A 16250-nucleotide genomic window follows, 5' to 3' on the forward strand; every position below is an offset into this window, starting at 1 on the left:
ATGCCACAAATCATGAATAACAGAGGTACAAGAAATGAAAGTATTACACTGTCGTATGCTAGATGTTATATAGTGTGCAAATTGAACTTGAGAAGGTTGGGATAGTGCTGTTGATAAGTGGTAAAGTCCATGTCATGCCCTACCAATCCAAATTATCCTCCCACTTTTGCGGTAATGAAATTTGCAATAATGAGGATAAAATGTGACATAGCAGTTATGGGATGTAGTGAATTTGGAAACGGAGAGAAGGTTGAATTGAAAGTTGGGAACATATAGCACATCGTGAGTGAGAATGTTGTCTAAAACAGCCATAGACCCTTTAGCACTAACTAGGAGTTGAGCACCATTTGGAAATCTAACAGAACTAAGGGAATAACACAAAGACTTAGTACCATGTAGCAATGAATAGTTACCATAATATGATCATTGGCCCCGGTGCCAATAATCCAATCTGCATGAGCAAATTCGGGGAATTTTCCAGCCATGTTTACAACATTGGTGTCCAATGCTTCCAGAGTTTTAGCAGCGTTAGTGTTTGATGAATGTAGAGTGGTACCTCCCAGTAGTTGTAATATCTCAGCATATTGAGCTGGGGTAAAGCTAGAGCCAGCCCCTGTAGTGGTCTTTGGTGAGGACTCATTGTCTTCTCCAGCAACATTGTGAGCTACAGCCCTCATCTTGGGCATGTCAAACTCTCGACTAAATCGTTTAAAAATTTCCTTTATCATGTTGTGGTTTGTACAACTTGTGGCCTGGAGGATAGCCTATCAACTTAAAACAATGAGCCTTGAGATGTCCATTCCATCCACGATGTTCACATGTAAGCACATCTTTCCTCCTCTCATCGCCCCATCCTTGTCTTGAGTAGAAGACTGAAGCAGGTTGATCAACCGAGGACAACAATCGATGAGATCCTTCTTGAGAAAGTAACGAAAACGCCTGACTAACTGTTGGTAGAGGCATCATCATCAAAATCTGGCTTCGAATATGCATATAGCTATCATTAAGGCCCATCAGAAACTGCAATAAATGATGTTGCTGATCATGCTCAACATATTTTCGCGCTGCAGCACACTCACACGACGTCAAGGTGACCAAGGAACTATATCCATCTCACAGTTGTTTCAGCCTACAAAAATACACTGAAATTGTGTTGTTTCCTTGTGTCAGTCTCCCAAGCTCTCGGTGAATAGAGAAAATCCTTGAGCCATTCATCTTATCGAATTGATCTTTCAAGTCTGACCAAACCGCAGAAGCATAACTAGAATATACAATTCCACTAAAAATGTCTTTCGAAACAGAATTCATATTCCAAGATAATACCAACGCATTACATCTTTCCCACTGATTTAAGGTAACACTTCCTACAGCTGGTCGGGCACACATTCCGTCAATAATCACTATCTTATTCTTAGAACGAAGTGCGATTAACATAGCACGACTTAAAATGTCATAATTCTCAACCTCTATCAATCGTTCACTAACAATAGTCATACCTCGAGCATCAGACGGGTGCAAGAACATGGGATCGTTGAAATTACTATTGTTTGCAATGGGTCTATCGACTTGGAGCTGGAAAAAAAAAGGATGTGCAAGGAGAAAATGAAGTGCTCAAGGATATCAATCGATTGAGTGCAAAATCAGCTGCGAGCCAAGATGATTGACAGAAAAATTGGCGATAAATCTCGCGAACATGATTCCTGAGCAACATGACTCTGATACCATGTTAAACGAATAATCGCTCCAGGTAGGAAAATTGTGAATCCAACTTCCACTAAATTAATTGGAAATGTTTGTACAAGCTCCCATATATAGAAGCTTAAAGAAACGTGAGTTCAAAAGCGGTAAAACCCTAAAACTAATATGGGACTTTAATACATGGGTACATGGACCAACTTCAGTACATTACACGGTCTAATTACGGATGTACACTAACATATACTAACAACTATTTCACACTATTAAAGAATATAAAATAAATTTCGTCAGTTACATGTTTATTAAATTATTATTGCCTAATTTAATTGCCCTAATATTTTGACTTTGTACACTGTAGAAATCTTATTACAAAGTCTTGTTCTCTTTCTAACTTAAGGACTAGAATCGAAATGTTTTGCTTTAGAATTTAGTTGTATGCATAACATAGTATTTCCTGAACAAAACTCGTTCTTAGCATAATTTTATGTCAGTAATAAAACAGAACTTATGAACCAATTGAATCATCTTCCATTTGATAACAAATCATTCATTACATATAGTCGAGAATCAACTTGGTAGAATTGATTGATTTAATTGTCACCAAAGGAAATAAATAAATTAAATTAACACAATAAAATTTTAGATTTTAAAATTCCAAATCTACGCTTTTGGAATAATTAATCATAATTTTATTTAAGAAACCCGCTAAGGTGATTCCTGAAATGAAAATCTTGTAGATGAAACTCATTTTGAAGATTTACCTTTATTTGAGCATTAAACCGAAACAAGAAATTTCATGTATAATAATCAAAATTAATATTAGGTAAAAATTAGAGAAAAAAAAATTTACAACTGTTTATAAATTAGATTAATATTCCTATTACGCAGTCATTATTTAACAAACATTAGTAACAGTAGCAATATAAAATATATTGCAAAGAAATATTTACGCTAATGATGCTTATTTAGACAATATAGAGCCATCTTTTCAAAAGGAAGACTTAGGAAACAAAATCTATATCTTTGTCTGTAATAAAAGCTGAGGCTGGAGAATTTGTCCGATTGTGATGACATATTGCAATGATTATCATCAGCTATAGAATGATTACAAAGGCAAGTTGCATTTCCTCTACGGATGAAATTTGCTTCACCATTTCACCTTTTTATGATGATATATTTATTATTATTATTATTATTATTATTATATATAATATTTTATAAAGTTTTTTGTCAATTTAAATACGGATGATTTGTATAATTATATGTACATTTATATATTTTTGTCACAATATATATATATATTATACAAAACTAATTATTTTTATTTCATATCATTATTTTTCGGGACCTTACAATAGCTGTGAAATTTTACTTCGGTGAGAGTATGACAATAATTTTATCTTGACGTAATTTGGTTATTCTAATACGTAGTTGTGGCTTAATAAACAATATAGATATGTGATCGAATGTTCGTGGGAAATCCAAACGAATATTGTAAATTTTATGGTGATTTGCGCCACTTTTCGGGGAATAAATGGTTGTGATTTCGACCAAATTTATGAGATTTCTGTTCTTACACGAACACCTCAATTAACACATTTCTTGCGTTGAAAGATTTATTCAATCATTATCTTTGGGATACTACTATCTTAAACTAACCGTATTGCTATACACACTTTGTGATACCTATGTCAAATATGCCACGTCATATCTTTGGAACCAAGATAAAAATAAATTTATTTCTCAATTATCAGTATATAATTTATCATGTATTATTTAATTGTGCATATGATTGAATTAATATCAGTAGGGGTGAAGATTCGGTCGGTTGGGTTACTGAGCATCCATACACCAACAACTAATACATCGTGGTACTTGAGCATCCATACTACTGTGTGAAGCTAGACTGTCCATCCAGAACTGAAGTAATAAGGGGTTCCCACGTTATGCTATGTTCACCAAACCAAAATTTACTTTAAATTAAAACAAATTACAATGAAACAATAATGAAAAGTATACTTATAGCCACCACCTGGTGGATGTTTATCTTTAACATTGGGCTAGCATAAAGCAAATAAATCGTGTACATTTGGATATATCCTTCAATATTAATAACAGAGAAAATGCCTTTCCATCTCGCTCGAGTCCAACAACTCTTTATGGTAATGAGAGGACATGGTTCGAACGCAAGTAAAAGCATAATACCCCCCACTCCCCTGTTGTAATAAATAAAACGTATATTTGTAAATGAGGTTGACTTACTTGTCTTGTATCAGTTGTTTGGATCATACTCCTCAAATCGACATTTAAAATCGTCAACCATTTTTGTTTCTTCATCTTTGCTCAGTTGGCAATTCCTCCAATCAGCCTTATCAGCTATATTCAACAACCCAGCCAGAACCTACCAATAACAAACGTTGTAAAGTTAAGATGACCAAAATTTCATGTTCGGAGATGAAGTTGAAATTATGGAAGTTCATGAAAAAGGGAAGCTGATCTCGCATCTAGGTTTGTCAAGTTGACAGAATTATGGAAGTCAATAAAAAAGGGGGGCCGACTTTGCATCTAGGTTTAGGCAAGTTGAATGAGTATGCCACTAAAAGCAACCTGATATTAGAATGCTGAAAAAATCGTCTGCATACATTTGGAGGCGAAAAAATGGAGTACCATATAGGTGGGAAAGCATGTGTTTTCACTAAAAAATAAGATCACGACGATAAGAAACTTATTGTTTTGTTACAGCGGATTTTTAAGTTGTAAGTTGGTCTACTGAACTCAATCACGCACTAGCAAGCTTGTATCACTTTTTATAGATCGGGCCCAGATTAGGATCCAGAGTAATGCGAATCATGCAATTGTGTTATACGGGATATGATATAGTACACAAAGTAAAACAGCAACATTGGATTTGTGTTCCTGCGGAAAGAGGTTGGAAAAAAGTATAGAGCATAATTTGATGGCATTACTTTTAAAGTTTTTTTAGAGTTCATAACTTTTAAAGTCGAGAAGTTGCAAACCTTGTTTTGTAGCAGTTTCAGATTCTTACCTCGCGACCAAACTGAGCAGGAAATTTTTCATTCTCCTCGATGACATGCGACATGAATGTTTCCTCAGGAGCTTCCACATAAAATAAACTCTGATTCTTATCGAGATGCATTTGCAGTAATTTACGTCCTTCAGAAGTATTATCATCTGAAAAGAAAATAAAGAAAGAGATAAAATGAAAGTGTTAATGGAAAAAAAACACAACTTTACTTTCATTCTTAGCAGCCCTGATATGTACGAACTAACATGGAAGAAAAACTATAGAAGCATCTGATAGGCAAGAGGTGTTCCATTCTTATTAAGGTCTAGAACACTTATCTTTGAGCACCAATAACTTTACAGAGCTTGTTATCCAGTTTAACATTGGATAAAGAGTATACTTGTTTTTCCAATGAAAGAATTTCTAGAGGAGTTTAAAATCACTGGGAGGGCAAGACATCCTAGTGCTGTACAAGCTTTCAAAGATTTAAGAGTCTTTATCTATCTTGTCGTGCCCAAAGTAAAATCTAGTACTCAATACTTTTCCACACTCAAGTTTTGGCTCATTGCACTCGCTTGATATCTGCTTGTTCCTTCATGTCATGACTCACTAGTAATTGCTAATACCACAGGCCATTAATTAAGAAGGTATTCTTCGTGTTGATCAACCTTAAGGGAAGCCATAATTGTAGCCACAGATAGTAGCACAGTTAGTAGTTTTCAATAATATTTCATGATACCAATAATATTTTGGAGATATAATTCGGGAATTTGAAAGAGGGGCCAACGACCAGCACACAACATCCAACTCAAGCCCCCAAATTCGAACACACCAAAGTGTCCATAATACCCAAACTCATTTACTGCACATGAGAATTATACCCAGGATCAACATGTAGAACAAGCAGCAGCAAAAAATGACAAGTATCTTAAAGATAAGACAAATAAGAAGGATGTAAATAACAAGGAATCAGGAAAACGGTGAAATGCGGATTTCAATTAACAGTTGCTAGCAAGCGTAGGCGTCTAGGCGGTTTTAAAAACAATAATGGTCATTTCAAAAATGGTATATTGCAAGTTTGAGATTTAGATGGAAAATTCTGTTCAAATATTACAGTCCAAAGGAGTATTTTTACCTCATTATTTCAGAAATCAATTACGTGAGTTGGGAGAGATCAAAGGATATGGTTGGCATCAATTCGAGGCTAGAAGGGATACACACACTCATAAAGCAAAAAGGAAAGTGTACAAAGGTTGCATTAGAGAGAAATTGGCCAGTTAACATAGAGATGTGATGGATTAGAAAGAAAGCAATCAGACACTTTAAGCCATGATGAAGTGCATGACTGCAATATTTAACTAGAATAGCTATTTATTGTTTAGTATCCTATGTTTTTCTCATATTATGAAGCTGATATTGTTAAAAACATTAAATAAGAAAAAGCATATAGCACGCTGGATACGTGCTAGAAAATTCATGGGAAACCTGCTGATTGGAAGCCAGCGCGAGAGAGACGTGCAAACACAGTTGTTGTTGATCCTTCACCTTCAGAGCAGCAACCATTCACGAAGGAACAGCTTCATGCTCTTCAGAAGTTGTTTGGACAGCCTCTTGTCACACTCCGTCTCTCAGTGGCACCGGTAATGTGGCTCATTCAGGTATTGCCTTCTTTACATCTTCACAGCATGATTTGTCATCCTATTGGATAATCGATTCATGCATCCGACCATATGACCGAGTGCCTCAGCCACTTTCATAACTTTCGGCAGTGCAACGCCCCTAATACAGTACGAATAGCCAATGGGGTCTCTATCCACCGTGACTAGTTGTAGCTCCATTCAATTAACTAAGGATATCTGCATCATTCAGTCTTATTTGTGCCCGACCTCACTTGTGATCTAATGTTAGTTAGTAAACTGAATCATGAACTTGGCTCCTCAACTAAGTTTTTGGGTAATTCATGTGTTTTCCAAGATGTGGCATAGGGAAAGACGATTGGTAGTGCTGAACTTTATGCGGGATTGTATATTCTCAAGACAGATGCTCCCTTGGACAAACTTTTTGCCCCACCATCAGTACCTCACTCCATTTATGCTTTGAGTTCGAATACGATTAGGGATATTTTAGTATGGCATTACCTTTAGGTCATCCAATTCCATTGTATCTTAAGAAGTTGTTTCCCGACTTATTTCATAATAAAATTTCTATTCATTTTCAATGTGGTGTCTGTCAGTTTTCCAAACATACTCGTGCATCTTTTAGACCCAATTGTTATAAACCATATTCGCCTTTCTCCCATATACATATTGATATTTGGGGACCATCAAATACCCCCAACCTTAGCGGGACTCGCTAATTTATCTTATTTATCGATGATCACACGCGTCTATCTTGGGTGTTCCTCATGAAAAATAAATCATAAAGTGCTCAGATCTTTAAACATTTCCATTCAGTTATCAAAACACAATTTTCTTCTCATATTCGTGTGCTACGCACTGACCGGGCCCGTGATTATTTCAACTCTATGTTGGGGAGTTATCTGCAATCACATGGGATTATTCACCAAAGCTCATGTGTGGACACTCCACAACAAAATGGGGTCCTTGAGCTGAAAAATCGCCATCCTCTTGAGGTTGTTCGTGCATTATTCTTTACCTCAAATGTTCACCGATAGCATTGGGGTGATGCAATACTAACTGCCACTTACCTGATAAATAAAATGCCCTCAAAGTTACTACAGTTTAAAACTCCCATCTAGACCTTCCTAGAAACTTATCCTTCTTCTCATTTAATTCATTAAATTCCCCTTAGCGTTTGGTTGTTCTTCCTTTGTCCATATACAATCACATCACCCCGGTAAACATGAACCACTTGCTGTCAAGTGTATTTTTTCGGCTATTCTCTACACTAGAAAGGGTACAAATGCTATTCACCCATCACGAAACAATACTACACCTCTATGGATGTTACCTTCTTTGAATCTCAACCATTCTACCCAGGTTCCTCGATTCAGGGGGAGTCAACCACCACTAAACCGAGCAGTTGGAAATCCACAATACCATCCATCCCTTACATTGAGCCTCTTATATCTAATATTACGCCACCAGATCCACCTCCGATTCCTAGAAAACTCAACCTCCATGAGCCAATTCATACCAATTCTCGAAGAAACCATCATCGTCAAGAGACTATACAAGTGCCCGCACAAATTAAAACTGTTAATGAAATCTCCCCAATAAAAATTCAGGTACACACTCACAAAAATTAATCATTACTGATACTCGTGTGATTAACATCAGTGATCTTGTTGATAGCCTTGATGAAGACCCATCGCTCTACGAAAAAGAATTTGATCATGCACACAGCACCCACCCTATAGGCAACTTCGTCTCATTTGAACGTTTTTCACCTACGTATTGTGCTTTTCTTTTCAATTTAGATCAGGTCCAGATTCCCCCCACCATAGATCATGCTTTAAATGATCTAAATGGAAAATTGTCGTCCTTGATGAAATAAAAGCATTGGAAAATAACAATACATGAAACGTCACTGATCTTCCATCAGGGAAGAAACCGGTTGGGTGCAATCGGATCTTCTCAGTCAAACATAAATCTGATGGGAGTATAGAATGACTAAAAGTGAGACTTCTAGCCAAGGGATATACTCAGTCATACGGCATTGACTACCAAGAAACATTTGCTCATGTTGCTCGTCTCAACACTATCCGAGTTCTCCTATCAATTGATGTTAACTCTGACTGGCCACTGTACCAACTCGACGTCAAGAAAGCATTTCTTAACGGTGATCTTGAGGAAGAAGCATTCATGAAAATCTCATCTGGCTTTGAATCTCAGCTGACAATAAACAAAGTATGCAGATTGCGAAAGTCCCTGTATGGGCTTAAACAATCTCCTAGAGCTTGGTTTTATTGATTCATGAATGCGTTGAAGAAAGATGGCTACATTCAATGTCAGACCGACCACACCTTATTTGTGAAACACTTAGGGTATGGTAAAAGTGCAGTGCCTATTGTTTATGTGGATGACCGATGACATCGTGCTCAAGGGAATCATAAAGAAGAAATAGATCATGTGAAACTCTTCCTCAGTAGGGAATTTGATATGAAAGACCTCGGTCATCACAAATATTTTCTGAGAATGGAAATAGCAAGATCCTTCAATGGTATATTTATTTCTCAATATAAGTATGTTACTGACCTTTTGAAAGAAACAAAAATGTTAGGGTGTAAACCTGCAAACAATCCAATGGATCTGAACATCAAAATTGGTCGAAAAGGGGACTATCCCTTAGTTGACAAGGGAAGTTATCAAAGACTAGTGGGAAAACTGATATATCTGGCACATACACGACCAGATATTGGATTTGTGGTAAGTGTTATCAGTCATTTCATGAACAACCCGACCGAGGAACATATGGCTGCTACATATCGTGTGTCGAGGTACCTCAGGGCCTCCTGGTAAAGGACTTTTACTCAGGAAAACTAAATACCGAAGAATTAAAGACTACGGTGATGCTGATTGGGCTAGATCCCATACAGACCGACGTTCGACATCAGGGTATTGTACATTTGTAAGGGGAAACCTAGTGATATGGCAAAATAAGAAGCAACATGTCGTTGCTCGCAGCAGTGCGGAAGCTGAATTTTGAACATTGTGGCCCATGGGATCTGTGAGGGGATGTGGCTCAGAAGATTGCTAACCGAGTTAAAAGTGGAAGAAAATCCTCCAGTTGAATTGTTGTGTGATAATCAAGCAGCTATCAGCATATCAAAGAATCAAGTACACCATGATCGGACGAAACATGTTGATGTAGACCGTCACTTCATTAGTGAGAAGATTGAGGATGAGATTATTACTGTCACCTACATTCCTACTCAACCACAAGTGGCAGACATACTGACCAAGGCTATGTTTCGTCCAACATTTGATGAATTGTGTTCCAAGCTGGGAATGATCAATCTATACAGCCCACCTTGAGAGAGTGTTGATCTTATTTACTCAGTTGGATAAGAACTTATCTATCATTTTATCTCTCTTTATTTGTATCTTTGTATTTTAAATTCCTAGGATTAGGTTATCTTATCTCCTTAGTTGTTTATTTAATCCTTGTAGACTTTACATTTCAGAATAAGAAATACACGGTGTTTCACCAATTCTCACTTTATTCTAACTTCATATACCTTATATTTTTTAGCAAGTTTCAAGGGCATTTCAGTGTCAGGAAGCTTCGGAGCTAGTGTTGACTCGAGGGACACGCAGATCAAGGCGTCATCAATGGGAGGACGACGGACACAGGTATAATCATAAAGCCTTAAATAATGATTTAAGAATCATTAGGAATAACTTTAAATGTGTACAAATAATAAAATAGATATACTTATCAACCGGATCGGTTTATATTACGTTGAACACATTTCATTATCATTTAGATATAAAAATAGCATAGAGATCTTTCAAAATAATTAATCAATGGAATAAAAAGCACGCCTCATCTAGCCTAACATCAACCATGGCCATGGGCACAGCTCTTAAATATGAGCCAATGAAACATTAACAAATTGATATTATTGAAACATGAAATCTTATTGAGAATCAAACCAAATTCAGCCACATTTTATTAATTGAATGATCTTATCATGAAAGATTGGTTCCATCTCTTATTTAGATTTAGTTTTGTAAGTTGGACACCCAATTCTTACGTATTAACAAAGCTATTATAAATACATGAGTGTTTGTGTATATATATATATATTCCCAATTTTAATGTCTGAATTTGCAAGCGAAACACAAATTAAATTTCGTACATGAAAAAGAATCTCCGACAAAAATAGCCTACTTATTAAGTAGATTACGTTGCTAGGTTAAACAGACACAGAATATTGCATATATTCGCTTTACTATGAATATTCGGACATCATTAGCTGTTAACAAGTTGAAGTTGTCTGATGTTCTTAATTATTTAACTTTATGCTCTTCATATTGCAATTACCATATCCACAATTTCCTAATCATTTTAACAATTCAACTTGCATGGAAAATATAACGTTTAAATATTTTATATATGTAGAATTAATATTTATTCTAGCCCTAAAATAGTAGGAATAAAATTACAAACATTAAATTATAGTGGGACTAAATCCCGGAAAATACAAGTCTGAATCTTCAAGTTAATAATTCAGATTCACAATGTACATTCATCTTACTGTTAGGTTTTATTTATTAAAATTAGACAGTGAAATAGGACAGTCTTCGCGATTAAACTTGCATCTGTTTCATGATCTTATGCCTAATAACAACTCCGATTCCACTATTTAGGGTTAGTTTCATATCTCAGTTATATGTATAGGTATCTATGAGTTGATAGTAGCACTTGAGGTCAAAATAAAAGCTTACTTTCAACTGTCGTGAACTTAAAACCCAACTTCTTCGCTGCTAAATCGAAAATATCTTTGACAGAAGTTGCCCGAGATGATGGCACAGGAACAGCCTGCAAGAAGATAAACCAATGGAGTCTTAAAAATCACAAAAATACTAGAGGAATCATTCAGAGATTTTGTATAAAACTTTAAATCCAATAACCTATATAAATTGATGGCTAATGAGCAGTTGACATTCATATATATATTGCTCAATGTACATAAGGGAAAATGATATGAAGTCAAGAATATAAACTCAAAGTCAAATGGAAAAATGATATGAAGTCAAGAATATAAACTCAATGTCAAATGGAAAAACAAAACACAAGCAACAAAGACATAACACAAAGTAAACAGGACTTATTCCAGGTACATATGGGCAACAGGACAAGCCATACTACCAGTAATTGTCAGTAAAACATGCCCAGGACAAGAGTATAACTTTTCACACCTGAAGATTGGTATGTGTTCCACGTTTAGATATCCACTCAAAAAAAACTCCTACTTTCCCTTGGCTCTTAAAGTAAGCTTTAAGGCTGCTCTGGAATCTAGATATGCGTGCTTCACATTCTGGAGGTAAAGTAAGTGTGCTCGGCACATGTTCAATAGGTATTATGAGCACGTGATCTTGGACTAATGGTCCTTTGGCGAGTGCACAATAGTAGTCTTCTCCTATCGAGGCGATTAGATGAGACTCCACACTGGGGCTTGACAAACAAAACCAGCATTCTTTGGACCTGAAACACTAATATGTTTATAGTTGTTGATTTATGTCACGCCAGAAACGGAAAGAACCACAAGATAGCAATATAGCAAGCCAGTGCTCCATAAAGCTATGCAGACTTTTTAAGTCAAAAACTATGATCTATTCGGATCTTAGATCAAATTCATAAGATTCTATATTTCTGCTGGGTTTTATTAGATCAAAACCTTGTCCAATTTCACGCTTTTAATGATACTGATTCTTACAGAAATCAAAATCATGTGAAAGGGCTTAACTTAACTTCTATAATTTGCAGTAATGTTTTGATCCGCAACTAAAGAGTTTTTCATCTGACGAATTTTAAAGTCAATTGTTCATTGGCATTTAAGCTTCACGTAAATTCAAAACTAACAATAGAACGAAACTTCAACAATCTTTTACCTGTTTGAGCTTCCAGTGCCAGATTCAAATCTCCTTCCAGAAAATCCTTCACCGTCTTCTAGTAAACTGTGCTTAAAGTTGCAATCTGGACCTCTTTCACATTTTCCCTTGTTTAAAAAATAAAAACACACACCCCTGACAGATTGTTCTCTTGCCTCTGCATCATGACGAAAGTGGCACTTCTCTCCTCTTGGACACAACCCAGAGGATATAAATTTAAAACACAACTTCTCACCATCACCATCTCCATGTTTCGGTCTTTTGCGAGAGTCATCATAACGCCAATATTGTGTATCAGAACTATTGTCTCCAGATCTCTTTACTCCTTGATCAGCAGAGCTGGCATTTTCTGAAAATGAATAAGGAGACAAAGTAGTTTTTGGCGGCTTTGTGCAAATCTCAGCAGCAGACATCATGGATGCTGGCATAGGTGAAAGCGCATGAAGGAACTTCTGGAATCATAAGTAAAAATTACCAAGTGTTCGTAGCTTTAGGGGGCGTTTGGTTTGGGGGATAAGGGGGGATTATTTTTTTTATCCTACTTAGTCAGCTGTTTGGTACGCGTGATTATTTAACCAAGTCAATCCCTCCTATGAATGATTAGGTTATATTAAGTAGGTTAAAATAATACCTCCTCACCCCCTAAGATTATTTATCCAACTCTTAATACCTCCTATTTTTCCAATTTTACCCTTCTCTTATATTCAAACTCACCACCACTTCCCGCCACCGACCGCCGACGGACTGCCGGCCACCGGCCGACCGCCGGGCGGCGGTCGCCCACTTCCGGCGCCGGCCGACATTTCCGGCCGCCGCCCCCCGCCGTCTGTTTCCGGCCGGCCGCTGCCGCCACTGTCGCCGTCGCCGTCGCCGTCGCCCCCGCCGCGAAGGGGAAGGGTAATTTTGTCTTTTCATCAAAAAATTCAAAATTATCCTACATTTAAAAATCTTACCAAACATAATATTATTTTACACCATATATTACAATCCTACCACAATCAATATCTTTATCATTTATATACTAATAATTAGTTTATCCTATCCTTCCAACCAATCGTAGCCTTAGAGTCATAAAAAATATAAAAAGCATAACACTCTACATTACATTCTTCAGGTTTGCAAATCCAGAATTTATAAGTGCAGCAAGAATTTAGCAGCATACAAAGCAGAAAGTCACATGTCAGGAAATGATAGAATAAAATTTGAAAAAGAACAAAAACCTGTTTGTTTTTATTTCCAACAGACCCAAGGGCTAAAAAACGAGTCACATGGACAGCACCAACATTAACATAAGGTTCCCGATCATAGTAGACACCAACTGTCCCTGCAATATGGTAGCTACCATAAAAGTGACCTCATGTTAGAAATTATGTCAAGGCAAATATTGACGTACCATAGCTATGAAAATCATTTTCACATGTGTTTTCCAAACACCTACTCTTCGACTTCTTTCACTTTTCAGAGATTTTGCATTTCACTTTTCAGATATTTTGCGAGCACTGCTGACTGGGCTAAAACTGTCACTGCCACAATCTACCAACTAAACACTTGGACAGTAAACTTACTAAACTCTTTTAGGCCAGTTACCAGTATTATTTACACAATACTATGTGTTACCTGCATTCCACATGCTGTTTCAGAAGTTATACTTTTTTCCTCATAATATCAGCCATTCTTTTACAGGATTGATTTTTGGGAAATTCTCAATGTGGATCTCTACAAAGCTTCGAGGGAATTTTTTTCTCGAACTAAAACTATTAGTTGGTAGACCCTATCTTAATTTCTCATTTGGATACACATGGCCAAAGTCTTAGATTTGCCTTTTTGATTCGTTATGTTTCTAATTTGGTTTTCATTGGTATTAAAGTCAAAACCATAAACTTTCATGAGTTTACCAAAATCCTCTGGATAAACAATGTCACATGAGCAACTTAAACATTACTTACCGTGGTTTGATCTCTGATACTAAATCTGATAAGGTGGAGTCACCAGCAGATGAATCCAACATTCCAGAAGTAACTTCAGATGCAGCAGCTCTATTTGTGACCCCTTTGGGCCATTCATTAGTAAAATCAAGTGAAGGAAACAAAGATCATGGCAAGAGGAGAATTTGAAAGAGAGAGAGTGAGAAAGAATAATCAAGAACTTTATGTTTATAAGTAGGATATGTAAAGAAAAGATCCACAATTCCATGCTCCTCAGAGAATGCCCTCAGTGAATCAACATCATCTTGACTGTAAGTCCCAAATTGTTGAACACTTGCAGACTGCCTACCAGATAAGTATACCACAGAAAGACCTGAACACGAGTTTTCATATTAGCACAGGATGCAAAATGTTAGATATGCATGATACAACCCTTCGAAGGCCTGAACCATAACTCACAAGCGCTAATCAGCTTTCAAAAATCAAAAAGTAAATAAATTAAGGTTACTTACAAAAAAAGTAGACAAGCCAAAAGCATGAAGAAAATCTACACTAAAAAGCGGGCACTTTAAATTGAAAACATTATAACTTCCAGTAGAGATTTGAGGGAAATAACATTGTTATCTAATATGCCCTGTGAAGTTAGGTCCAAAGACACAAGCCCCTTGCAGTTTAAACAAAAACAATAACATCTACTGAAGCTAGTCTAACCTTAGATTTGCACCCCAACATCAATTATTTTTTCTTTTTTCAATTTTCTTTCTTCTTTTTTCACCCTCAACACAAAGCGCCGTTGTTGATATGATCATTAAAAAATCTAGGTATATAACTTTCATCTGCACCCAACTGAAACATCCTAGGTTTTTAAAAGGACTACATACAACACATAAAAGGATAAATGTGGCGTTTAACTTCATTTGTTACATTTGGTTAGTAGCCATAGGGATTTGAATACTTGGTAAACCACATCAATATCTCATGAGGTCAGGCTTCATGAGACAAACAGTTCTAGTTACGTTTTTGTGACGTCCATGTCTTTAATTACTGTGTGGTCAAATTGCGGCATTACATTTCGAGCACTTAATGCAAAAAACTCATCCTACTAAAAAAGCCATACATACACGGAACATATTGAAGAACCAGTTCAAACCACGAGCAAAAAGTGTTCAACAGGTAACTCAAACTAGAAAGGCAAAATTTTTAAGACTTAAGAGTAGGTAATTACATACCGTGTAGCGTGAACTTTCCGCTGCCTCTCAACCAATACAAATTCTCGCAGACTTTCAAGCCATCCATCTTAAACCCTAGGTTTGCCGAATTTTTGGCAGCAGCAGACAAAATCTTTGCAGAACCAACACCATAATCGCCGATGAAGTAAGTCGGAATAGGGATTTGAGAGCGTCCTTCGAGGTAGTCGTTGAACTCCTCGAGCTGGTCCGGGGATTCAGGGAAAAACTGGCCAACGCACAGCAACGCATCGAACGGGCCTGCCGATTTGTTCACCTGCAAAGTTGAGATGGCGACAATACATCGAAAGTTTAATGGAGTTGGAATCGACAAATGTGTGCGTATATGTGTGTGTTTGTGTGAGTGATGACGGTCAGTGAGTGTCGACGTGTATTGCATACAGAGGAAACACGCTTGAAAATGTGTCCGAGGCGGCCGAGGACATCGCCGGAGAGAAGGATTCTAGGAGCGGCGGCCATGCCGGAGACGGCGATTAACTTCCGGAGAGCTGAGACTGAACTACATGAAAGGAAATGGTATAATAAATTAATAATAAATAAATAAATCCACTAGCACTTCCCGAATATAAATTTTTTTTTAATTTAATAAATAAATTAATATTATTAGGAATTACAAATATCTTTTATTAGAAATAATAATAAAGGTTTACCCTTTACAAACTCGAGGTCTTGAATGAATTTGTGCCCTAGAAGTTGAGTTTGATTTTAAAATAATAAATCGAATATAAAATATTGACATGAGAATATTTGTCAAAATGACATTGATCAATTTTTT

General features: G+C 36.6%; 2 protein-coding genes across 2 annotated transcripts; both read right to left on the reverse strand.

Annotated features, from left to right (window-relative positions):
- Window positions 1-708: 708 nt before the first annotated feature.
- On the reverse strand, window positions 709-1494 carry LOC140963333 (uncharacterized). The gene is made up of 2 exons (XM_073422623.1): window positions 1249-1494; window positions 709-1020 (listed from the first exon to the last, which is right to left on the reverse strand). The coding sequence occupies exons 1-2, from the start codon at window positions 1492-1494 to the stop codon at window positions 709-711; spliced, it is 558 nt and encodes a 185-aa protein (XP_073278724.1).
- A 2166-nt stretch (window positions 1495-3660) lies between these two features.
- LOC140963117 (zinc finger CCCH domain-containing protein 64) lies at window positions 3661-16000 on the reverse strand. Its single transcript, XM_073422356.1, has 10 exons — window positions 15857-16000; window positions 15458-15731; window positions 14472-14601; window positions 14250-14369; window positions 13524-13641; window positions 12304-12755; window positions 11611-11896; window positions 11137-11230; window positions 4745-4890; window positions 3661-4099 (listed from the first exon to the last, which is right to left on the reverse strand). Exons 1-10 carry the CDS (start codon window positions 15932-15934, stop codon window positions 3971-3973), a joined length of 1827 nt encoding a protein of 608 aa, XP_073278457.1. The 5' UTR covers window positions 15935-16000; the 3' UTR covers window positions 3661-3970.
- Between the last annotated feature and the right edge of the window lie 250 nt (window positions 16001-16250).

The sequence above is a fragment of the Primulina huaijiensis genome, chromosome 17, assembly GCF_012295235.1.
Source record: "Primulina huaijiensis isolate GDHJ02 chromosome 17, ASM1229523v2, whole genome shotgun sequence".
NCBI lineage: Eukaryota > Viridiplantae > Streptophyta > Magnoliopsida > Lamiales > Gesneriaceae > Primulina > Primulina huaijiensis.

Bases quoted from the DNA above. Each gene is read 5' to 3' on its own strand.
- LOC140963333 (XM_073422623.1), bottom strand. From the start codon at position 1,494: ATGACTATTGTTAGTGAACGATTGATAGAGGTTGAGAATTATGACATT. The intron at 1,021-1,248 runs GTTTGGTCAGAC...CATTTATTGCAG, and splicing joins ATTCTAGTTATGCTTCTGCG to TTTCTGATGGGCCTTAATGA.
- LOC140963117 (XM_073422356.1), bottom strand. From the start codon at position 15,934: ATGGCCGCCGCTCCTAGAATCCTTCTCTCCGGCGATGTCCTCGGCCGC. The intron at 14,370-14,471 runs ATATCCTACTTA...ACTTGATTTTAC, and splicing joins ATTGTGGATCTTTTCTTTAC to TAATGAATGGCCCAAAGGGG. The intron at 4,891-11,136 runs GTAAGCTTTTAT...TTTTCTTTTCAG, and splicing joins TAAGTTCACGACAGTTGAAA to ATGATAATACTTCTGAAGGA.